The following is a 27,022-nucleotide window of genomic DNA, read 5'->3' as shown; positions in this document are numbered from 1 at the left end:
TAGAATTTTAAGGCATTTACTTAAAATGATTTTGAATTAAAGATGGACTATATGAATATCAGCCTTAGATATCTAAATTGCTGATGTTCCACATCAAAATATTCTCTTTTAATTATCACCAAGAGATAATTAGAATCGAAAATATGAGATCTTTATTTTTAATTAGCTCTTAACACGGGTAATGTAAATGCGCAATAATTTTCCCTTGAACATAGTGGCATTTAATTGTCTAGAATATTGTGATGTAAGATAGGATATTAACAATCTAGATATCTTTGATCGATATTCACAGTCAATGTTCTTATATTTAAGATTAACTATTAAATTATAAAAACTATTAAACTATTAAATTAATCTTAAGATATCATGAAACAATTATTCATTATAGTGATTCCGCGGATTAGTAATTTCTTAAAATTTTTTTTAATTTTGCACTTTTTAATTTTTGCTTTTTATAATTTTTGCTTCTCAATAATGCTCTGGAAATTAGAATTTTGTAACAAAGGATTTTTTTATTATAAAATTAATCGAGATATAAATAAGATATAAATATCGAGATATAATTTGATTACTATTTTGTGTAAAAGTTCATAACTCTATTGCTAATAATGTTAGCTGAATTCTTTTTTTAATTTACGGAAAAATATTGTAGATTATGAGAAAATGATGAACAATGAATGATTACAAAAACATTTCGTTTTCAATTTGTTTATTTAATGATAAACTTTTTAAAAATTCTTTAAACTATCAGATAAAGAATCGAAAAAATATATTTAAAAAATTTTTTATTTTCAAGAATAGCAGTTAAGTAATGTCGGAAATCCATTCAAGGAATCAAGAAGCAAAGTGATGTGCAATTTTCTGTGTCACAAGCGACCTTTTTCATTCATCCGAACAATATGCCAATGATGTATTCCATTAACTTATGCAAAACTGAGATTATTTACCAAATGGCAACACAAATACTGCTATAAGCTCATTTCGCATCGTTATGCCAACTCCTTTCATTCACTTTAAAGGCCAATTATAGTTCGCTGGGTACTTATTCTTTCTTCAGAGATTGATACAAATTTCGAATTGAATAATGTAATGTTTTTTTCATATATAGTAATAAACGAATAATTATTTAAAAATTTTTCCTTAACAAGTACATCCATTGTACACGTATGCCAATTGGTCTCCTGTTGTCTCTAACATCGTTATAGTAAAGTGGGTCTTCAACTGAATATTGTGATGCCTACAAAATCTGTGATGAACTTTCGGACTAAAATTAGGCTAATATACAACATAATACAGTGTAATTTTATAATAATAATAACGCAACAGTTATATAACTGTTATATAACATCTTAAGTTACATGTTACCAATGAAACTGCAAAAAACTGAGTAAAAAATTCAATTAACATGGACGTAGTTATGCAATGATCTGTGAGCGGAAAATCCATTAATGTGGATGTAGAATGTTACGCATACAATAAATTAAGTAGATAAAAATTCAATATCGCTATCGAAAAAGAGAGAGAGAGAGAGAGAGAAAGAGAAAATTTTTTTTCAGAAAAAATTTACCACTTTCACCCAATATGGCAATCACTTGCACCCTTCTTAGGGGGGAATCTTATAATCTGGATATATAAAGTACATAACAATTTTAAACAATGATTTCTTGTAAATTATTGCGCATTGACAACAGTTTCTCTACTGTAAATTAGTGAGAGAAGAATAGTATAACATATTAAAAAAGTTTAATAATGTCAAAACTTGATCTTCTCTATGAAAGTAATACAAACAGTTCCGTTGTCATTACTTTCCGGACGTTAAGTTGAACCATATATATGATCTATGATGTAATATCTGTCATATTAAATTAATTTTTACATTAAATACACTTACCTTCTCCTTGTACCAGTTTAAAAAGCCCATAATCCTGAGGATTTGTGCATCTAATCTTATGCGCAAGAATACGGCAAATTTCCTTAGTATTCATGTTGGGTCTTACTGGAAGTGTTCTAGTATTTAAGGAACCATGCAATTCATCTGGTACTAAAATCCGCAGTACAGGTGAACAATCCGGCGTTCCACATCCCTAAAAAAAAATGATATCTTCATAAAAATATCGAATTGAATTTGATAAATATTTTCATAAATTTTCTTTAAAAACTCAATTTTATTTATATAATAATTAAAAATAGTATTTCAGTACTAACAAGAAAAGATACAAAGATATCTCTCACCAATTTAATAAAATTTAATGATTTTTTGTAGAGGAAATAAGAATATTTGATATGAACAACGTTTTCCTTATATTTTTCACTAAATTTTCAAGATACAAATATAATAACTATCACATTATTTTTATTTAGATGCTTTTTATTTAAAAATGTAGCTGCTTCCAATATCGAACTTTCTGTTTAAGAACTCAAGTCCGAAATAATAATTTTAAGCGAATTACATTGCCTCAATTTTTAATATTTATCTCAACTCACACTTGTTACTTTTTAATGTGTTCTTAGAAGAAGTAAGTTCTAATCGCATATTACATGCTATATCCAATTTTTGAAATCATATAAAACATTTTATTTTAAGGCAATGATAGGAGATTAATTGCTCTTATATGACTTTACGTTTAAATAGATGTTATAATAATTATTTATTATTTATATTAACATAATCCGATTCATAAGAGATATACAATTAACAATATTTATTACTTACGTTTAATGGAGACGTGGTGCTCTGATTGGATTTAAAGGTCTTTAAAACGTGCACTGCGCTCGACAATGTTGTCAAGTAATAGCCACCTTCGCCACTCAAAAGAGAAGCATGTAGCAAACCCCACATGTACTCAGCTTCGACCTCCGCGTCCACAACTTTTCCACGTACTAAAACCCAGATTACCAACGGTAAAAGATCGTCGGCGCTCAGTCTAATATGCTTGCCCAAGTTAGCTTCCTTCACCTACAAAATTACAATTAAGGGGATCTATAGTCTGTTCTACGATCAAACGTTTATAACTTCATGTCGCAATTACTTTTTTCCTTTTTTAGATTTGAAAATCATTTTCCGGGATTAAAGTATACACAACAATACATATTTGTGCGGTGGAGTTTATACCGAATACAAAAAGAAATTGTTTAAATTCAGATTTTTTTTTACCATTTATTTCTTATAATGTGTTGAAAATAGATTCGGCTACTACCAATAAAAGAAGTAAAGCATTATAAAAATTACTAGTGCTGCGTTTTGTATCTCTTATCAGTAAATACCAGTAAATTAGTTAATGTTGTAAAAATTTTAAGTATTACGTTCTATCATGTAATACATAATGCATAATACATTATAAAGTATATTTCTATATAGCATAACATATTCAGTAATTTGTATAAAAATAACAGTAAGATAAAAGTAACAAAAAGATTGACAAATATTAAAAATATTTTCGAAAATTGTTATTGCTTACGTTTCTATAAACAATAATATGTGAAGAAAATTTTGGAAAAACTTACGGAATTGAAAATAGCTGAGATGGCTGCTAATAAATGTTCTAATTTATCAAGTGGAGAATCGGCTCTCTGCAATCGCTCGATGCATTTAAGAATTCGCTCCAGATTCTCTTCAGAAGGGGGTATAATCTTCGACTATATACGTAAAATAATTGAAATTTAATAAGGTCAATCCTTCTTTTTCACAATATAATATAAATTTTATGAATTTCATGAAGCTATTCTGGCGTTTCTAAAGTTCTCTTATATTTCTTGATATAAATGTGTTGTACGTAATAGATCCATAATTTACTCACCTGAACACCGAGATCGTGAATTGTCTTGCCCTGGGCATGCTGAATGTTTTCTGCTAAGGTTTGCAGCGCTCCACTGGCGAAATAATGTTCATTGAACAGTCGGCACACATGTTCTCGAAGGGGTCGCACCACCAGACCCATCATTACATCTTCAAGAATCGCATCAAGATTCAAAAACTCGTTCGGTCGTAATTTCAATCGCTCTTTTTCTACCTCCTTTTCGAATTCACGTTCGCCATGTTTTACCAGATAATTTTTCATACCCGACATAAACTGACGCATATTGCGCATTACCACATGCGGAATCGCTTCCTTGCTCTCTCGCGTGCATTGAATGAAATTATCGATATTCTGCGAGAAAGTTGTAGTTTTATCTGCTGCAAGTTGAAGAGCATAAGTTCTAATAGACGCCCCAGTCGCATTTAGCTGATCACGATTTTTTGAAAGCACTTGTACTCGTGGTGGTACTGTAAAAGATTTCGTTAAGTTTAGAATTTCTTGAAAGAAAATATAAGTCATATTTATAATATTTTAATATATAATTAAAAGATTTATGTTAAATTTCATTGAATATATTTTACGTGTCCCAAACGATGTATTCAAATTTTTGTATTAATTTAATACAAAATAAATATGTCATATAAAGTAATACAATATTATGTAAAAATTAATATAGAAAATGTAACACAGAAAAGGTAGCAATTGAGAATTTGACGCAATTTAAAAATAAACTTTCCTTGATAGAATTATAGTAGTACATTCTATTAAAACATACCAATAAATTCCCAGCTAGAATCTATCGCCCAAGAAGTGTCATTAAACACCTTGGTCCTGATCTTTGGTGGTTGGATAGGCTTCGCCCGAGGAATCTTTTTTGTCTCCTTAGTTTGAGTCAATCTATTCGCTAGATTATCGACTGACGACGATATTAATGGCGTCTTGTCTTCTATTTCTTCGGATGGTTCCTCCCAGCAATTAATAGGATGTAATTGATTAGCATTATTCCCTGTCGGAATTTGTAACCAACTTGGTTCGCTATGTCGGTAATTGTTCGCCGAATTATTTTTGATTGGTCGTCTTCTCGGAATTATAATGACGTTTTGAACAATAGTATCAGCTGGTTCCGCATAGAAAGGACTGCTCTGTTTACATTCGGGAGTTTGAGGACTGTTGCTCTCTGACTTCGTTAAAACAAGACCCAATTTGTTTCTTGGAGGTGACATCATACTGGGACTATTCAATGAGTTGGCACTGCCTGCAAAAAAGATTTTTTTTTAATCTTTAAACAAACAATTTTTAATATTATAAGTTTCGGTAATTGAAAGAAAAGAACATTATTAATTTTAATATTTTTCCACATAATATTCTTTATCATTAAATAAAATTCAAGAAAATAACGAATAAAAATAAATATTATACTTGCTTTAATAATTCTTGAATATTAAAATCTTATTAATGTAATTGATAAAAATATGCAAAATTTTTGGAAAATTAACGATTTGACTGAAACTTAGCACAAACATTTCTTATTAGAGTGTCTACATATTCACATCAAAGTTTACGCCAAATATATCAAACCATAGAGGGCATATGATATATTCAAAAATTAACTGAAGAAGGCAAGTGGGTTTTCGAAACTGTGAGTATTTAGACCTCCTAAGGAGTTTTTGTGCAAAGTTGAGTCAAACTCTATGTTTGCAAAATTTATTCTATTTCAAATGGTCTTTTTTTATACAATTATAAATTCTTTTTATTTGAATTGACTTTAATATTAAGCTACCGTTTGATACAAATCTTTTATATAATAATCTAATAGACTCTTACAAACTCTAGATAGCAGATCAGGTTGTTTTCCTATATTAGTCTCTTCTGGCGAGTTCTGTTCAGGACTCTTCATCTCCAGAATAGGTTTAAAACTACTAAATTCTGAATTCATTTTTTCTTTGTATCCCATTTTATCATTTTTTAGGATAAATCCGTCATTCTTTAGAATCATTTGTTCTTGTACTGGAAATTTTTCAGTGATAAGACTTTCGGATTCTTTGGGACTCATCAAACGGTCATTTGAATTTTTCATACAATTCTGCGAAATGCAGGCGACACTGTTATTTTTCAATTTGTCATTCCAGGTCGATTGTGTCGATTGGTCAGTCGTGTTCCAGATGTCTTCATAATCGGAAATCTTATCGGCTGGTGAACTACAGTAATATGAGTTCAAGATGTCCGATTCTTGATAATGTTGAGAGTTTTTCCGGTTCTCGCGATCTCGTCGCTTTTTTGATTTGCTAGTGCTAGAAGGAGTAATTGGAGAGAGCACATTGGGTGTTTTTGGTATCAGCTTCGAAGTAGGGGATAAAACTGGAGTGATAGGCGAAAGAGGTGATTTAATGGAAAAATTGGAATTGAGAGATTTATCAGATTGAGGACTCAATAGTGACGTGTTCGGATCCGATGGTGTGTTTTGCTGTTGACAAACAGAGAAAGAGACAGAGAGAAAGAGAGATGAAATGGTTGCAACTATTTCAATGGAATAAAGATAAATGATTTATTCTTTAGTTATTAATTACCTTAATTTATAGCAATAACAATAATCAACATAAGACACATTGCATTCTAATAAATATACATAAAATATGTGTATCTGTAAATTAGATACAATTAATTACATTAAAAGTTTAAAATTAAATAGAAGATATGAAATAAAATAAAAACACGTCGACATAAAAAATGAGCATATTATAAAAAAATTTATTATACTAAATTAAATGAAAATTTATTATACTAAATTAAATAAAAATGGAAATTCGAGAAGTTCACTAATTGAATGAAAAAACTCATATTAAAAGTCTTAGGATCTAATAATAAGCATCTTCAAAATACTATAAATAATTTATTACAAAAAATATCACTTCAGCCGGAATTCAAATCTGGATTTCCCGAATTTCATATAGCGTTTTACCAATTTGATCGAGACATGTGGTGATATTAATCATAATAACCAGAATATGTAAGAAAAATGTGTGTTTTAGACGACGTAAATAAACAATATTAAGTGAAAATAGATCAAAAAATTCAAAAAAATAAATGAAGAAAATCATATTCAGTGTCAAGGCAAGTTCAATTTAAGTCTACTTTTCAAGATTAATAATCGACACACAGTTTGCTTGAACTGAAAATTGTAAACATTCATGCAATATATTATTAGACACTGATCTTGACTGAATATGACCTTCACTTATTCGTTATTATATTATAATTACATATTTTTAAATTAGAAACGGTGTGTTATTAAATTAAAAACTTGTTAAAAACGATTTTAATAATTATAAAATTTTATAGAAGAATGCGCTTTTTAAAATTTACCTGTGAAGTGTTCAAATTGCTGCCTTGGTTTATATTGAATGTCACCGTCGTAGTTACAGTAAAGTTATTCTGATTCTGACTAATGCCAGATTTGGCCCATCTTGGTGGAGGCGGTGGCGGTGTCTTCATATTTTGCCTAGCTCCTTGATTCTCAGTAATGATATTCCTACTATCCGCTAATTCTGGTGATGTGAGGCACGATAGGTTATTTTGATGAAAAGTCGAAATAGATGTGAACTTCCTTGAACTCTTAGTAAATTCAACTGTTGTCAATTTTGGTGTATCCAGACTTTTCAAATTATCAAAATTCCTAGTGTCCTGTCTAGGATTCAAAATATTATTTTCCACATTATAAATCACCGGCGAAGGACAACGCACACTTTGCACAAGATTTGGCGAGATTAATTTATGAGATAGTTTGTCATCTGATGATAAAATTCGATCTCTTTTGGTATTATTCAAAGGTTCGTTGAAGGTTGTCAGATCGAGAGTGTTCGGCGGAGTTGGACGCGGCTGACGTGGCAATGATGATACAAATTTCGAGGTGATCGCATTGACAGTATTCGTCGGAGAAGGGGTATCTACATAAAAAAAATTTATTAAATAAATTAGATTGAAACCATTTTAGAATTTTTTTATGGAAAAATTTTTTGTCCTGCCTTTGATTTTTAAAAACTACAATAACTTCAAATATAAATCGGAGATAATAGTAAGAAGAATTTGTATTAAGTATCGCAATCAATATCGATTATTGCTTTCTTTTAAACTTAATTATTTATTACTTCTTTATCATTATACTATAATTACATTCATTTTTATAGTATACTAAATTATTCATTTCTTTACCATATTATCATTTCTTTATAACATTATCTTACAGACAGGATTTTCAAATCTATCTTGTACCTATATTGTTTAATTTTTGATATTGTAGTTCAAAAAATAATTTATCGACCTGTGCATACTTATATATACACAAATGATTGTGTTACGTTTAATATATTATATTTATTTTTTTTAAATGTGAAATTGTGTATAAGTGTGTATGTATAGTGCAAAATATATTTAAAAGTATTAAAATATTATTCGTTTATACATAAGTTGACACACACACACACGCGCGCGCGCGCGCGCGCACACACACACACACACACACACACACACACACACACACACACACACACATAATACTTATTAAATATGGAATCAGAAAATAGAATCAATAATTTTGTACATTTAAAATAAAAAAAATCTTAGATTAAAATAATAAAAAATAAAGTCATCAAATTTCAATTAAAAAATAAAACTTTTAATAATAATCACTATGTGAATAATTCAAAACATGCTATAAAAATAGAAGAAAAATAGAATGTCAATATCTTACGTATATTGTGGAATAATATTGGAGCCAGATTAAGCACTATATTTTCCGTGGTCGGCGTATTCACGTTATTGTTCTTGTTAATATGGCTATTGTTATCTGCAGAAAAAGATTGTTATAAATATTTTTGTTTATAATTTTTGCTTAGCTTTGGAAGCTATTTGAGAGTAAATCTTTAACACGCATTTAATTAATAAACTAAATAAAAATAGCAAATATTTAATTTATAATAAAACTTATAATTATTTAAAAATCACTTTTTATATTAGAAAATTATTTTAATTTTAATTTTTAATTTTCCCTTTTAAAGAATATTTTTTAAAATATTTTTTTAATCTTATTTATTTTAAAATTATTTATGCGAATTATTATTAGAAAAAACTCACCCCCATGAAAACTACAAAGACTAGACGTATTGCTGCTACTGCTTTCTGGTTGCTTCGGATTCGCCATTGGATATCGCCAAAATTCTTGGCCCAGCAATGCCAGCGATGATAACTGTTGTCTATTTTTTGCCTCTCGCATTGCTCTCGGTAAAGTCAATTGCACTGGCAATTCATCACTGCTTGTCAATCAGAAGTAAATACAGATAAACTCAAATTTGCCGGATTAGATTTGTGGTATATGAGTACACACGGAATTGTTTTAGCTCTAAAGATCCAAGTTTGATCGTTTAGTCTTGTTTGACTGTGTGAGTTGTTATTTATTATTTAAGTTAATAATACTCTTTACACAAATATTATATATAACGATCTCGTGAATCATTCATGTTTCAAAATCATTTTCATGTTTATCAATGATAAACATGATTTAAAAAGAATTCAATAGTGGTACCTTTTATTACTTTTGAATAAAAAATAATTAAAATCACGATTTGTAATGAATGAATTTTATAGATGTGAGATTATAAGTATAAAAAAAGATGATAGTTTGTCACATAAACATATCAATGATTTGTTATTTCTGGGGTGGAAATCCATGTATAAATAAAAAAGAGAAAAGAAAAACACTTACCAACATTGTGAGTAGTGCGCAATCAGCGAGGGGATATTTTCAAATCTATTCTCGCTCGTTTCCAAACTTAGTTTGCCTTTGTTGGCTTGGATCAGGTAATGTTCAATGTAGGGTCCTTTTCCCACAGGCAATCTCACTGAGAGAGCCATTGTGTTGCCTTGGCTTGATTGTCGCACCACGAAATTCTGCAGCAAAGAAAATGTTTAAATAAACAATGATTAAGAACACACACAACAGAAGAAATATTAGGAATAGAAGTAAATATTAAATATTAAAGATATAGAAAAGTATAGAAATAGAAATTAAACATTATGTTTAATCTCTATTTCTTTCATTTCTCTAATATGAGGCATTATTTATTAAGGGATGCACCTAAATTTTCAAAATTTGAATTCCGCGCACATATCGGTCTCTCGTGATTGATTGATAAGTCATATCCCTCATCCTTTGCTATTTATGCGCAATAGCTCACCTTGCGTCTTTTCACCATGCTAGAATGTATGGATAAAGTGCTTCCCCCTCCCTCCCCCCTTTCACCATTGTCTCTATTATATCGTTCCATAACTTCTCTATAAGTACGAGATTTGACAATCATTTTTTATTAGATTGTCATAACGCGCTGTCATAAGACCATACTTTTAAAGCACGATGTATGATAAAAATCAATCTTTTATATAAAACCCGCTATATCGTGTTGTATACATATATAGGGCGAGTTTTTTAATCCATCACATTGATGAATCGCATTGTGCACAAATGTATAAATTTTGTTCCGTAAAATTGCATTTACGCATAATGCAAGTGATCAATCGATGGATTAGAAAACTCAGCTAGGTAATGGTAAACATGGCAAATAGAAAAATGAACAACGATAATCTAGAATTTCATGAAACAAATGAAATGTACAAATTTTTTAAGAAACAACAATTTTATATTTAGTTTTTTATATTTATTTTTCTACAATACACAAATTGAATCTTTCTTTTGATAAGAAAGTTTTTATTTATTAGATTCGAGGAACAAATAGATGATTTATATTTATATCCTTTATAATTATGATATCACGCATAATTAGATTCAGCGATCTCAAAAACTATAATACTGAAATCATAATAGAAATCTAACGAACTTTTTTACACATCACACATAGGCTCACGACAATAGTAGTACTCAGCAAACGAGAATAAATTAAAATGGATTGAAATTTTTTTCTATCCGAATGCGTATTTTAAATAGCAAATACTTTTTTTGGATGCAATTGGATTGAAAAACTGTATTTCCTCTTCAAAATTTTGAATTGAACAGTATTCACAATGCACAAAAAAACTAATATTATTTTTAGATTGAAAGGCATAGAGATATGCTCCATGCAATTCCTATAAATGAATAAAAATGTATTCAAGATTGAAAAGCATTCATTTTAACATTTGTGAAATATTTCTGAAAATTTGAATCCATTTCAATTCATTTCAATCCACTCTCGTTTGCTAGGTAAATCTCATTTTCACTGTGTTCACTGTGAAGAAGTTAAATCGTCAAATCGGTGCCACTCGTTATTCTTGTACATAAATAATTATCAGAATAAAATTAAGAATGAATAAATGTTAAAAGTAAGAATTTATTGACTTCTAATATATAATAATAAGAATAGAGAAGTTCTCTGATCTCTATCAAATCCTACACTTACCCCTTCCTCTTTGCCCTGTAACAAATGAAAGGCCCCGGCTCTCTGGATATCCGGCAAAAACCAGATTGGGTGAGAGCGTATAAGCCTTTCAATTAGGGAAATATCGCAAGCCACTTCACTGCCAGAATCTTCCATAGATCTTGAAGATACTTCGGAAGTAGCCGATTCTTCTGATAACGATTCTTCGCTCTAATAAGAAAAAATGTTATCATATTAATATAATGTAAATAAAATAATAACTTTATTATATATCAGAATAGACTAAACATGTAGCTTTATAAAAAAAATATATTAAAGTTAAAAGATTGCAGAATTTTGTGCGAAATATGTCCTTTTAAACAGATTTTTTCAAATATTCTTTATTTATATTCTTTATTTATGACTGCCTAAATAAATGCTATTTATTAAGATTAAATGTTGTTAGGAAAAAAAAGAGAAATTAAATACGTCGTATTTCATGTTAAGCGTTCTTTTAAATATCGTAGTCACATTCAATTATTTATTGTCAGTTTTTTTTTCTTTCTTCTAAATTATCAACAAGGATGCGTTTCAAAATCAACTTTGATCAACTTTGGAAGTTATAAAATTGAAGAAAGTATAAGTTAACTAAGGTGTACACACTTTAGAACGTATAAGCTACGTTTTACATATGTGTTGCGCATCATGGCAGTAGCAATAAATAAACGCTCCTCCTCAAAATATGTAAATCTCTTTTATTGTTTCAAACTATGGATTCTAATTCACTTACCAGACATTGCAAAGATAAATAAGTAAACAAGTTAATTATTTGCAAAATAGTTGTTTGTATGTGTTTACAGGTCAGTAAATATCAATATCAATATGTTTATAAATTTATAATCTTGAAAGTAACATGAAAGTAATATTAAGTTACTTTCATGTTACTTTCAAGATTATAAATATTAAGTTATTTTCACAAAATAACTATAAATAATAAGTAGACAATTAACTTGTCTACTTATTTATCTTCGCAATGTTTGGCAAGTGAATTAGAATCCATAGTTTGAAACAATAAAAGAGATTTACATATTTTGACAAGGAGCGTTTATTTATTTCTTTGGTTCATTTTATTTTCCATTTCTATGCGAAAAAGAGGAAAACATAAACTTAAACCATATTGTATACTTATGTATATTCAAAATGGATTAAATTTTATTCTTTCTTAAAATTTTTACTGCATCCATGTAAATATTTGAAAAAGTCTCATACTTTTTCTAATATTGAGAAATATTAACTTTTTTGAATTTGACGATCAATTTTTAATTTTGGACTTTAAAAAAATAAATAAAAACTCATAAATCGTATGTATGCCATATAGTGTCGATTACCTTAAGCGCATTAATAATGGAAAAATAATTCGGACATTACAACTTACAATTGAGAAAACGTACTTTTTTTTATATCGTCTTTTCTAACAGCTTACCTGTACATGATGTAGCTGCATCGGTTGATGTTGCAGCGAATTTGACGGTGGAGTGCTCGGTGAGATCACTTGAACAGTCTCGTGCTGTTGCAGATACGGTTCTAGGAAGACATCATTCCTACAACAACAAAAAAGAGAGAAAAAAAATTACAATTTGTCACTTATTTAAATTGCTTTACGACGTAGAAATAGTCATGTTATGGAAACAGCATAAAGTAATATTTTTTCCGTGTTGAAAAGTCCCTTTCTTCACTGCTCATATACCCAAGCAGAATAAGACATTATAATATCAAAATGATGACTTCAAAATATTATTTAATATGATTCATTTTAACGTCATTTTGACATTACCGATGATGCCGATGCGCTACACTCTTCCCACATATCTATACTGCCTATATGCGTAAGCTAATAATTTTCTTTCATTGAATAGAAATATGTATTATTCTTTTATCAATAAAACAATGAACAGATAATAGAAATAGTGTAAAAATTAAGGATTTCTTAAAGAAAAAGTACATTTTATTTTTTCTCCAAAAGAATGATTTTTTTAAATTCCCGCATTGTGCTTTGCCGTTAGATAGTGACCCAATATTATCTCCTATAAAGTTCTATATTACCAAAGTAGCGCATTCTTTTTATCTGTGTCGAAATGCCGACAACCTTCCTATTGACTATTTCGATCGTCATTTCGATTTAGTTGTCTGTAGTTCAATAAGTGCTTAATATTATTGATATAGGGTATAGTAGGTCGAAAATAGAGGTCTTATGCGCTATTTTGGTATATGTAGAGCTTTAATCTCCTAACTTTAGCATTGGCTGCGTTCAGCGGACTCAACAATTGAGTGAGCACTCGCTGCTATTGATATATTCTTCCAGATCTAAAATGCTGATTGGATGATCTAAAAGAACCAATAACAGCGAGCGTTCACTCAACGATTGAGTCCGCTGAACGCAGCCATTGGGTACATTCAGTACTATGACCGCTCACTGAGCGCTCAGTGAGCTTTTGTATCTGTTTGATCTATGTTTTTAAATCTAACGGAATATGCCAATCAAAAGCAAGAACTCACTGAGCGCTCAGTGAGCAATTGTAGTACTGAATACATCCATTAACTCATGTCCGTGTACATACATACGAGTATATGCTGGATTCAGTAGGTGCATTCAAAATAACAACCGTTCACTGAACATTCAGTGAGCTCTTACACCTGATTGGCATATTCCATTAGATCCTAAAATATAAATCAATCAAATGAAAGAACTCATTGAGCGGTCAATGAGCGGTTGTCGTTCTGAATGCACCAAATATGAATCCAGCAATACGTACGTTCGCGTATGCGTCATATCGGTCGTGTACCAACCTATATGATACTCTATACATGTTGCTGCTTGGGACTGCGTGCTGCTTAGGACTGCTGTCTCGCATCACTGTAGCGACTTCCTAAAGTGTTGCACTTTATGAGCGAATCAAATTTTATATAAAGCCTTCAGTTCATCAACTTCAAAATGAGTAACGGGAAAAGGAAAATCTTAGTGAGAAAATCTCAGTGCAGAAAGCGTGCTAACGAATCTTTGGAGAAAAACAATGAAGAAATTAAAAAAGCAATTCATTTTTTGTTATTAAATCAGAAGAAAATAAAAGTAACTAAGAAAATGAATCTAGTCTTTCTCCCCCAAGTGCCAATACAGTATTTGTAAATCTTCGCTTCCTGAAACTTCTGAAGCTTCTTACGGTGCAAATGCAGATATTCTTCAAGCAACGTTTATCGCTCAAGAACTTAAGCAATAAAAGCTATCTGAGCCAAAATGACTCCAAAATGATGATTAAAAATCATTTTTCAATCATTTTCGATTCATTTTAATGTCATTTTGACGTTATCGTGACTTGTTGTTCTGCTTGGGAACTGAATGGATAATTAATGATCGCACGAGGAAATATTTAGCAATTCACGGCATGAAACAAAACGCACCTGTAGATTTTGTTCACAATAATAAGCATGTGTACAAGACCAGAGAACACGCTACTTATCAAATCATTGTTTAAACGTCATCTTTTAAATAGTAAAAAAAGCCTTCGTCACTGACTAATTTACTCTCAATTGATAGAGTGTATGGACTATGTCTTGCATTTGGAGCATCTCAATTTAATAACAAAAAAAGATTTAACGATTAGAAAAATGTGTTTAGTCGGATAGCATCTCGTGAAAATCCATGGGGTCATAAATTATCCATATTAAATTTTAGAAAAAGGGAAAATATTGGTAGTCGCTTAGATCGAAAACTGACAGTTCAACTCGATAAAAAAAAAAAGTATATTTGAGAAATGTATTAAATCGCGTAGTGACAACTGTAAAAGCTCTTACTTCGCGTCTTTCTTTCAGAAGATGCGATGAAAAATTTGAATCCCTACAGAATGGAAATTATCTAATATCATTAGAACTAATTGCAGAATTTGATCCATTTTGGACTGATCATATTTCTCGATAAGGCAATTCAGACAGTAGTCACATCAATTACTTCTTTTCTACTATTTGCGAAGAATTTATTCAGTTAATGGTGAATAAAGTCACAAATTCAATTGCTGCTGAGATGAAATCAGGAAAATATTTTTTTCGATTATTGTCGATTCTACGCCCGACATATTACACGTCGATTAACGTTCGTCTTCCGATATGGACTAGATGATGGTTCACCGGGTTCATCTACTGAGCGCTTCCTCGAATTTATTCTGAACACCGGCCATTCAGCAAAGACAATGGCAGTAACTGACACATTAAATAAATTCGAAATTGGCATAGCGAACTGTCGAAGACAATCTTACGACATGCTGTTAATATGTCAGATGGTTATAACGGATTGCAAGCAAATTAAAAAGCTTAGCAAGTTTAAAAAACGACATAATGCATATTAGCGATTTCACAGAAAATTCGCTTTCGTCATCAACCTATCCTTCTTAAGTCCAGCTGAAATACAAAAAAAAGCAGTCGGTTTGCAGAAAATATATCTGTCCGATCTCAAAGGAAATTTTGCCGATGAATGCCTTCATTTTTGATGCACACTGTTCCTTGAATTGTGAAAATTCAGAAACAGCTTTGAAACGTGAAAATGAATGAATTCAGAAGCACGTTGCAGTGGTATAAAAAACAAAATATTCAATCAAACCGGATTAACCAATTAATTAAAATATCTTTTATGAATATCGCAACGTGGAATGATACACACAGAAAGTTAGGAGTTAATACATGTAAATATAAAACAGTATCGCGAGAGAAAGTATCACGAGAGAACAAAATGGCTACTCTCTATCGATAGTGTCGATAGATCGGCAAGAGCGGGAAATTTAATATCCAATAATATTTCTGCCGAAATTAATGGCAACCGAACGTGAATCATTCTCGGAAGATTAGTCGAAATATCTATCTATATCTCACATTCTTGCTCTTTTTATAAAACGATTTACCTTTTAACACCAATTTCTGCATAGCGACTTCTGTTAACTGTTCGTGTTGCCACCATGTTTCGGCCGTCGCCATTGTCGGGATTCGTGTACAATGTCAGTATATCACTGTTGTTAATGTTGCCGATGATTGGCGGTAACATTATGGTAAGAATCCACAATCGAATTTCTCACGATTGAACGACGATGATCAGCATTTTATAGACGCACTGATGCAAGATTCAACCTTTTGGAATTCTTTAGAAAAAACAGATTCTGTTTGATTACTCGATTGGGCTTCAAAATGAATGAAAATTGATCTATGGAGATATGAACAGTTAAGTCGTGAAATATCGGTTGCAAATTGTTAATTCATTTTTAATAATTGATAGTTTATTTGCCAAGAGAATTTTATTATGAGAAAAATAATCTTAGTAATGTACATAATCTTTGTTAAAAGTAATTTATAATTTCTAAATGTTAAATTATTAATTATTTAATAATTTTCCAATATTATTTTGAAAGTTCCAAAAAATGGAAGCACAGTTGCAGTTTATAACAGAAATTGTTTATTTCAGATTATAATTATGTATATGTATAACCTAAATTGCAGCAGTTAATAACAGCAAAAAATATTTATCATAGTTTAAAAATGTTCCAATAGTTTCGTAAAACAATAATAGCTACTAACAATCGAGCTATAAATTGATGAGAAAAAGGTGCTCCAACGTTAACAAAAAAGCTGGGAACAAGATATTGTGTTTACCGGTCGACCGGCGACTTCCGTCATGTTCTTTTTCATTTTTCGGCCAACTAATATCCATGAATGCACTCCTGAGACCTTCTTTTATTCACGAAAGCGATATCGAAAATAATACGTTTCTCACTCTCTTGCCACGTCATCGTTTCTTTTCTTATATCTATAAGCAACCTTCGTCATAGAAGTCACCGGTCCTCATATTTTCAGCATGGCTAGTGAATGTTATTTTTCGCATCGTTGTCCTTGATAGTGAATACATCAGAAAACAGTATAATATAAAAATATATGTATAAAACGGAACAATGGATTGACACGTATCGTTGATTTCGACCTCGAAAAGCTTACTACTTATATAACATGCGTATTTCTTTTCTTCGGAAGTGATTTGTAACAATAAGAATCTTATTAGGAATCGTATATACATATAAATATACAACCAATAGGAAATAAAATTCATAATGATCGATAGTTGGATCTTTAGTGCTTAAATAATTCTATTGAATTTATATATAGTCATTTGAACTGCACTCCAAATTGATTTTTCAGACTTAGAAACGCAACTAAATTACTGTAATAATGTTACAAATTAAATTGACAAGTAATTTAAACAAGTTCAATTAGACGTCCTATTAGAAAAATCTTAATGTACTGAAAATCTGTAGATTCATTTTTTTTAAATAGTATAATTTTTTTAGACACTGTTGCAAAAAATGGCAGCGATACAGTACATACTGTTGGTTAAACAATAGAGATTTGGGCTCGACATACTTTCGATCGATAAAACAAAAAAGAAAATAATATCATATTAGTTAATTTTGTATATGCATTTATTTCTTTATTACTGTATTATATCTAATAGATGAGAATAGATTAAAATTTCGATTTTCGTGGCATTTCCGGAATTATAAAATCACATGCTGCTTCCATTTTTTATACTATTTATTTTGTCTTCACGAAAAAAATAAACTGGCAATAAAGACGAATATACAATCAGGAAGTCGCAGTGAAAGTAAGATAAAGTTGTTCATGCGTCGCGTCGCAGCGATGGAGAGAACAATCCGCCCGTAATGTTCGCGAAAACGACAGTAGCAATTTCCCCCCCGTCATGTCGCTGCGAAAATTACGGCAATCAATAACGACGCATTTTTCAAAGTGATCAGATGCTGGACTGGAGTTATTTTATATTACATAGCTTTCCCTTGTTTGTATCAAAAGATGCGTTAATTAAGTGTATATAAAGAGCTACTACAATTGCACATCGCTCTTTCTTAAATGCAATTACATTTTCTTTACGTCAATCGAATCATCTCATAATTTTACGAATCATTACTTTTTTGTTACTTTTCAAGAAATTGTTGAGTTTAGCCCCCTCACGAAATTGATAAAATTAAACTCATTCGTGTTTTTGCATAAAACAGCCGAATCTGGCTTCGTTGCTTTGTTCTCAATTCGTGCGAATCGAGATATTAATCGTTAAATTTGATTATTAGATCAGATTAAGAAACCTGTTATACTGATGAAAAGCAGCTTATACAAACACATTTTCTTTCACATTTTTTGTTATAATTTAAGTTAATATAAGAAAATTTTTTTTTTTAATTAATTAAAGCAGAGAATATGTAAACAAACATTTTGAATCAAATTATTCGATGCTATAATTTAAATTACATAAGAAAATTTGTATTTTAATTGAATGACCTAAAATCTAATTCCTTTGATCAAAATTTCCTGTCACTAGATATATAACGTTGATTTTTATTATTATTATCTGTAGATCTGTATGTGTTCACTTATCTACATTACCCATTTACCTATCTACGTTATCTATAACCGATTCGCGTAAAAGAGGCACGTCCGTACTCGCACCATGCTTAGCGTCGAGACATCTCCACTTATCTGTGTTATGCATCTATTCATCTATATTATCTATTTATTTATACATCCATTCATCTATATATCTTATCTATCACCATCTACGTCATTCATCTATCTATCTATGTTATCTATCTATTTAGCTAAGTATATCATCTATCCACATATCGACATTATCATCTTTTCACGTATATAAATTATCTATTCATTTAGCTACATTATTTATCTATCTTCATTCATTATTTATCTATTCAACTATAAGCTATTCATCTATTAACTTATTTACATTATCTATTAATTTGTCTACACACTATCTATCTATTCACTCATTTATGACGTGTCTGCTCAACTATGTTGTCTATCTACTTTTATACTTTATCTATTCATATATATCATAAGAATGTCCTCAAAACATCGCTCGGAGAAGTGTGTTCTGTGGGATCTATTTTAATAAATATACTTGAAATATTTAAATTTTTTTATTTTATTTATTTTTCATGACATTTTATGTTTGATTTTTCCATTATATTTTTGAACACCTTTGTTTTTGATATTTGCGTAAAAAAAAATTACATTTTAATTTCATTCCTTTTTTATGGCATTATTTTTTATTTTTTTAATTATATTTTAGAAATTCACAAAACAGTTTTGCGTAAAAATATTACAAAATATACTTGACGCCTTTTTTTATTATATTTTTTATATTATATTATTATATTTTTATATTATATTTTTATATTATATTATTTTTAATGTCTTTTGCATTTTTAATGTCTCGGTGGATAATTAATTTTGGTTAGACTTTTAACGCATTCATGTTGCTACCGTAACAGTATATTCTCTAAAAAGTCACAATTTAAATGCTGATCATTGCATTTCTTCATAATTACATTACAATAAAGCTTTTTGGTTACACTTAAAGAAAATCTTTTTTTGTTCTGTATCTACTTTTTTATACGGTATTTTTTAAGTTTAGATACATAGACATAAGGTATTCATTTATATATTTTATGTCATTGTATTAGAAACTTAATTTTTCATTGTTATACAAATTATCGTTTTTCTCAACTTTGCGCGAATATTTTTATTTGCTTCATCGCCTAAGTAATTTTAGTTCCTATTTACTGAATGACGACTAAAGAACTTCATAGGAAAAGAGTGACAAACTGGTTACGTGACGCGATTTCTTCTGATTGAACTCAAGCATGAAAACTATAGAGCCTATTACAGATGCAGGAAAAATCCCAATTTGTAATGTTAGTAAGCATTGTTAGTTAGCATTGTTTTGTACTCTCTACATTTTTTTACTATTATAAGCTGGAAATTAAGCTAAGTTGTTTTATTCATACTTTTATAAAAAAAAAACTTTTAAATTTTCATTTTAAATAAAGCTCAAACAGTTTTAATGATTTACATAAAATAAAAAATGAAGTATTTTATAAAATACACGATAGTTCATAGCAGTGACGTATGTACAATTATAATTTTCAAATATTTTAATATGTACATATGTAAGTAATAGTTGGATATAAAATAAAACTTTATAGCTTCTTTTTCCGTTTTTTGTTTTTTCAGTTTTCCGTTTTCTGTTTTTTCTTTTTTCTTGTTATAAAAGTACCTAAAAGATATTTAAATGTTACAAATATTAATTATTAATATTTTAGAAAACTTTTACCTCGTTTTCCTTACTTTTTCTTATTGTCTGAAGATGAACTTTCTTATTTAGAATTGAGAAATGCAATATAATGCAGTTAAAAAGGAATATATCCATTTCTAATTCGAATAATTATTGTTCATATAAAACTGAGCTTTATACTTTTTACTCTAATTTTGTTGACGATACTGTGTTATCTCACATGGACAAAGAACAATGTACATTAATTTAAATTTTTCTAAAATTAATTTTAAATTAATTTCAACCAGTTTCTTTTTACATAAATAGATTATATAGAGTACAATAATATATAATTTTTTCTTCTTCCTTATTTATTCCAAAATATTACCTTTCTTCTCTCTCAGAAATTTGTGAAAATTGTCGCAGCAAATAATACTCCACGTCGCCGTAAACAAAACTATTGGATCATTCCATTGATCATTACTAATCAAAAAATTTACGATCATTGAATCATATGTGGATCTTGTGTGTGTATGTGTGTGTGCGCGCGCGCGCGCGCATCTCAAATCGATTAGCATAATGTAGTAAAGGATAATCTGCAACCGATAATTCACTGATAATGATATTTACCTAGCATACCTATTTACATGTAACATATGTATATCGCTAACTCTATGTATCAAGATTAGTGGAATAATCAATTATATGAAATCATCATAGCTCCGAAGACTAGCAGACAAAAAAATTCATACGCTATCGCGTAACGTCACCAATCGACCCAATCGAATACACCATGGAACACAGCATACTGTTCTTCCTCTCTTCCTTTCTTTTTGTCACGCACCATCAAACGCGATGTATAACTACGTAACGGCGGCGCGTAATATAACTATGTAACAGCAAAGATGAAGGCGACAGCGATATCGAGACGCGCCATGACGCCCGTCGACGATGCACTATCAGCGGCGTCGCGACATACACGAAACATGTACAGGGACGTTAGTGACTGCCGGCAGCACAAGCGGCGAGACGAAGCATATCCTCGCATATCGTGAAAGAAAGAAGAAAAGAGGGGAGGTTGGATACGTGCGAAGTGCGCAGGCGCGTGTAGGCGCTATTTCATTTTAGAGATGCTCGATTCTGCTGGCCGTCGTGCCGGTCGTTACTATAGGAATCGTAGCGACCATCCGAACCGGTCCGCTAGAAATGCCTAATACTGTCTGATCCATTTCGTCATTCCTCCCTTCTCCCCTTCGTCACTATTCCTGAAGAGAACATACCCATAATATTATTTGGATTAAGTAATATTTTAGACCTATTTTTAAAATATTAAACGTATAATATTTTAAGAATATTGTACAATTATATAATATTAAATAATATTCTCGAAATATTAATGGGAGATTATATGTTCACTCTTGATAATATTGCATAAATAATAAAAGTAACATTATTTAATGACACTGTAATATTGTATAAACATTAAAAAGTACATTATTACAAAATTTACTTTAATTTGTAAAACTGTTACAATTGTTTAGTATAAATATACGTATAATATACGTTTAAAGACTGAAAATAATTTTGGCGCGCAATGTAAAACTTGGATATGTACTTAAAATCATGCGAAAACATTTTTTTAGCACAAGATGCAACATAAACTGATAAGAACTTTTCGTTATTGGATTGTGAATTCAAATTGCACTAAATTAAGAATAATTAATATTTATAAATATTTCAAAGATATTAAGATATAGTACCTAGGGTATCATATAAGTGGACATATAATCTCTATAAAATATAATATTTCATAATATTATAAAATATTATATGGTATTTTCGAAATATAACTTATTTTAATTTTTTAATAATAACCATATAACATTCGAGGAATATTTTGCGCTTATATTAACGACTATCATACAGAAACGGATGATTAGAAACACTTTGATATTGATATTGATATGAGGACCGATAAATAAGGACTGGCGACTTGATTTTAAATTAGTACATATAGTATATGTATTAGAAATCTAATATGAATATGTCATTTTTATCTTACCAATTAAATAAAAGTATATGCTCCCCATTTAAAATATGATGTCAATAACGCGACATAAATTTAAATAAAAAGTTACATGTATATTTATATATGTATCATGTATATGTAGATATATACAATTGTACAGCTACATATTTCATATATAGTTCTATACGTTTTTCATATATAGTTCTATATGAAAAAATTTTTATCAAGGAAAATTTACAGGAAAGACAAAGAACTGTGCCCAGTTCTTATGGAAATTAGGTCCAAGGTAACACACACGCGCGCACGCGCTCGCATGCACGCACATTCACATGCACACTCACATGCATACTCACGAACATGCACACGCAAAAGTTCCAGACACAACCTTGTGAAATGACTGTCCTGAATGTTAGAGCTGTCCAAATTTTGCTATTATGATTATAATATATTATAGTATGTATCACTGGTCTTCCCCAAGTAAAATAGAATACAGAAATCGTGAGGACATCATGATCTCATTCGTCACTTATAAGTCAATTTTTAGGTATCAAATAACGTCATGATGACGTTCTATGATATCATTATTATGACTTAATTATGATTTCGTATCCTATAGCTACCTGGGTCTCTACATTCAGGGTACTTCCGCGTAATAACGTGGTGATAACGGATTATACTGAAAATATTGAAGTAATATTTGAAATGCATTTAGTACTGTTCTTTCATTAATCCGATTAAGTTCGAACGCGATCTATGCCATGTCAGAGACATTCGGATGATGAATACCTCTGGACAGTCATATGGTATCTGAGATATGCCCAATATCTTGACGAAGACATCCATGTGCTAGCAAGAGCAGTTAACAGTGTTTTAGAGAGCTTTAAAGAAATAGGAAAATCAAAAATACGTAGAAAACCTAAGGTAATAATTAAGCAATAAGCGAATTGGCCAATCATAATAGAACGTAAAGCATTAATCTTTATGTCTCTATTGTGATTAGTCAATTATTGATTATCCTCTTGTCTTACGTTTTTATATGTGCCATGGGCTGAAGTTGAAAAGGGATAGGATATATCCGACAGAGTTTAATTTTAATTTTAAAACTTTTTGTTTTGTCTCTGTGAATGCTCTGTGAAATTCCTTGTCGATTAATATATAGTATACTTATAACTAAACTATAACTAAAAACTGTTCATTCGGAACCCAAACTGGGCGTAATTCTGTTCTAAAATACCTCATATATGAAATGAACAGTATATCTTCATTATATCATTATTTTTATGCAAGTTTTGATATCTGATATTTGCTTGCTCCTTAAAAAAAATAATTAATAAAACATGAAATGTAATCATATAAATTACTTAAATTAAATTTTACTTAAAAAGATTAAATTACTTTACTACGAACTCTCTCTGATTGTGAATTATATGGTTCACTCTGTATATATAGCTACGTGTCTCACGAATGGGGTGGCAATAAAAGCTTTTCCTTCCGGCGGTGTTGCGAGTAAAGAGTTTCTTTCGTGTCCAGAAAGTGGAAATCGTAAATGCTTTTCATGCTCGGTCGATCTGTTCAATCTCTTGGAAACTACCTGATTCTATGTAGTTCGATATTGTCCAGTATAAAGCCGCTGTCACGAATTTAAAGTTAGTAATGATTCTTTATTGACGTTATTAAATGCAAAATTTTCCATCTCCAAGTCAATTAAAGATTTTACAGTTTTATGTTTGTTACTTATTTTAAATAAATGTAGTTATGTTTATTATTAATTATTTCTAAAATTATGGCAAATTAATATTATTAATGTTATTAAACTTTCAAAGAATAAATGTAACACTAAAACAATTAATCATATTTTAGATAAATAATAAGACACAGAATAACAATAATAAAATAATAAAAGAATGTCTGAGAAATGAAATTTGTGTACAACTTGTGTATGCTTAATAAGTAATATGTGCAATCGGGAATGTAGGCAAATAGGATCCTCCTTGCAATAACTATAATAATTTAAATTCTAATCTATATGTATATATATGAATATCTTTGAAAATTCAGTGACTACGATTCCATTTGACCTCATTTGTAATTCTAAAAAAATGCACATCTAATCATAAATATTAATTTTTTATGAACTTTGATTTTATGCTCTTCTCAATCATTAAAGCTTGACTTTTTATAATTTAGCGCTTAATAATTTAGCTCTTTGCAAATGGCCATTTGTCTTCCTGTTTCCCGCTGTGATAACTTTTTCTCACAGCAGAGCATGCGATCGTAATTTCGAAAGAAGTGAGTTCAATAGCTAGTTGCGCCAGTAAAATCTATTTTACCACAAATCTTTTCCACCCCGGTATGCTTTTGCTTCTTTGCAATATCGATCTCTCACAATGTTCTTCCTAATCTAGCCATATATGCTCGCTCTCTTCGCAATTTAAAAATATTTATATATTCTTTTGGAAGAAGTGCCATCAGATGGATCAATACCAAGATGAATGATGTTTGGATATAGACTTTTGGGAATGAAAATATAGTTGACATGACAAAACATTATTTTAAAGAAAATGGAAAAATAAATTCAATGATGTGACATATAGACTTAGAGCAATTATAGTAACAATAATAATAAAACACAATAGGAATAATAAAATTAATTAGGAATAATAATATAAATTAATAGTATAATATGATAATATGGTAGCACACAAACTTTCTAAATTCTTTGGAGAGGAATCTCACTTTAAAAACTAGAAATTGAGCCAGTCTTGAAAAAGTAATTTTCAATCTTTAAGGGGATACTGGAGCGTCAAACGTAATCGATGTCAATAATGATTGTGTTTAAAAATTTACTACTAGTATACTGAAAATCTATAGTGCACGTGACATAAATAGATTTTTAGTATTGGCAGTAAATTTTGGAATACAACCAATATAGACTTTTTAACTCCAAACTCAGTTTCTTGCATTATTTTCTATCTCTGAAACACGTACATATATCTAAGATATTACAACGCCATCTCTTGCAAAATCCAATACCTACTGCTAGATACAATTACTGTTCTGTTTAATTTTCATATCAATTTATATATATATAATAATTCTAACATTCAGAAATTTTTAGATTGTTCTTTCTCTTATACTAAAGCTTCTGGCTCATTTCCACAAGCATAGTATTGATCTTTCATGCGAACTTATTTTAAATGTACAAAGTCTAAAACTCTTACATGCAGCACATGTCGCTAATCGACTACAAAAGCTGATAACAAAATTATAATTTTTCAATTTCTTTTTGTTTAAAGTTGTTGCTTACAGGTTGTGTTTTTGATTATACTTTAATTGTGAAAAAAGATTTTTGAATCTGTAAATGCAATTAAAAATTGGAGGATCTGAAGATTATTCACATTTTATCGGTAAAACAGAACAACTTCAATATTTCCTTAAAAGTGAGATTTATTTTAAAAGTTTTAGCAAGAACGCGCGTAATGAATGAAAACAATAATATTTATCGAGTAAATATTAAATCTTGATAAACATTAAAAAATTATAATTTATTAGGAAATTACTTATAATTATAGAAAAATTATAATAAGTATTGAAAAGTTAAAATTAAGAAATATTATTATAATATGCTAAAAGTAGGAAAAAGATAGTATTGATAATTGAGGGATTAACGATTTAGAGCTATTTATAATTATATTTAAGTTATTATTAAAATTTTCACAAATGAATATTGTTCGTTATTCTCAAATATTACGCATTTTACAATTGTATTTAGAATAAGAATAAATCGTTATGGTCTCGTTATATATTTCAAGTACAATGTGAATGTTTTAATGATGAGATATTGAGATTGAGGGCTCAGGTGCAGAAATAATTTATTCAAGCTTTCTCATCTTTAAAGTTTTCCTCGAAATTTCCCCACAGTCGACAGACATAAAAATATACCTTTTTCGTGGATGAGGCAAAGAAAAAGAAGCACGTGGATTGTAAGACTTTATAAGAATATAAATTCAAGGGATGCGTCGCTTAAACTATCAAAGCCAAGCGGGATTATACTAAAGTCATAGTTCTAATCAAAAACAGGCGAAACTTCAGTCATGTACTCCATATCTTTAAAAATGTGAAACATGTGAAGCATAATAAATATCTGGATGCACAGAAGACTGTTATACAAGCATATACACATATTTTTTAAGAATAGAAACGAAAAATGTTGTGATATGTAATTTATTAATTCAACTAATCTTTTTCTCACTCTATCTTGATCGTAGATATAAATATGTACAATGTATATGTCTTATCAAACGAATAAGCATTAGTTAATTTTGCATTTTTGTTGACATTTTGATCAAATTCTTCAATAGCGATTTAAATTAAGGTCAAATTCTTTTATCGTAGCGGAGGCGCTCTTACAATAAACCATTTACCTTGAACTGCCATTCTTCTTACTCATACATGCTGCTCATACTAGCGAAAGTTATTCATTGGCAAGTTATTATAGTTGCAGTTTTTCCTACCTTCTCTGACACTTTCTCCTATGTCTCCTATGTCAACGTTTTATATCTCTACAATTAATAGTCACATACATTTGTTGTACGTCCTTATATATTAAAGCCAGAATCATCTG

At 29.8% G+C, this 27,022-nt stretch overlaps 1 protein-coding gene across 14 annotated transcripts in view; it reads right to left on the bottom strand.

Annotated features, from left to right (window-relative positions):
- spri (Src homology 2 domain-containing protein sprint) overlaps positions 1–26,992 on the bottom strand; it is a 34,268-nt gene extending 7,276 nt beyond the window's left edge. Inside the window, exons 1-15 of one of the 14 annotated variants that reach the window (XM_087406052.1) lie at positions 26,913–26,982; positions 21,000–21,634; positions 16,147–16,380; positions 12,684–12,801; positions 11,243–11,431; positions 9,556–9,740; positions 8,928–9,106; positions 8,545–8,640; positions 7,161–7,741; positions 5,622–6,261; positions 4,573–5,052; positions 3,798–4,264; positions 3,505–3,636; positions 2,714–2,956; positions 1,892–2,084 (exon numbers count right to left, since the gene is read on the bottom strand). In XM_087406052.1, coding sequence (XP_087262178.1) covers positions 1,892–2,084; positions 2,714–2,956; positions 3,505–3,636; positions 3,798–4,264; positions 4,573–5,052; positions 5,622–6,261; positions 7,161–7,741; positions 8,545–8,640; positions 8,928–9,106; positions 9,556–9,740; positions 11,243–11,431; positions 12,684–12,801; positions 16,147–16,286 — 3,643 coding nt within the window. In that variant the 5' untranslated portion in view covers positions 16,287–16,380; positions 21,000–21,634; positions 26,913–26,982. Of the gene's footprint in view, positions 1–1,891; positions 2,085–2,713; positions 2,957–3,504; positions 3,637–3,797; positions 4,265–4,572; positions 5,053–5,621; positions 6,262–7,160; positions 7,742–8,544; positions 8,641–8,927; positions 9,107–9,555; positions 9,741–11,242; positions 11,432–12,683; positions 12,802–14,013; positions 14,141–16,146; positions 16,443–20,999; positions 21,635–26,822 lie in introns of those variants that run through there. The other 13 variants (XM_087406054.1, XM_087406051.1, XM_087406058.1 and 10 more) reach the window with 13 other exon arrangements.
- Positions 26,993–27,022: the final 30 nt, after the last annotated feature.

Source organism: Acromyrmex echinatior, chromosome 4 (genome assembly GCF_024713525.1).
Source record: "Acromyrmex echinatior isolate Ae372 chromosome 4, ASM2471352v2, whole genome shotgun sequence".
NCBI classification, from domain to species: Eukaryota; Metazoa; Arthropoda; class Insecta; order Hymenoptera; family Formicidae; genus Acromyrmex; species Acromyrmex echinatior.
The sequence above is the reverse complement of the archived record's forward strand: the minus strand, read 5'-3'. Positions and strand labels throughout refer to the sequence as shown.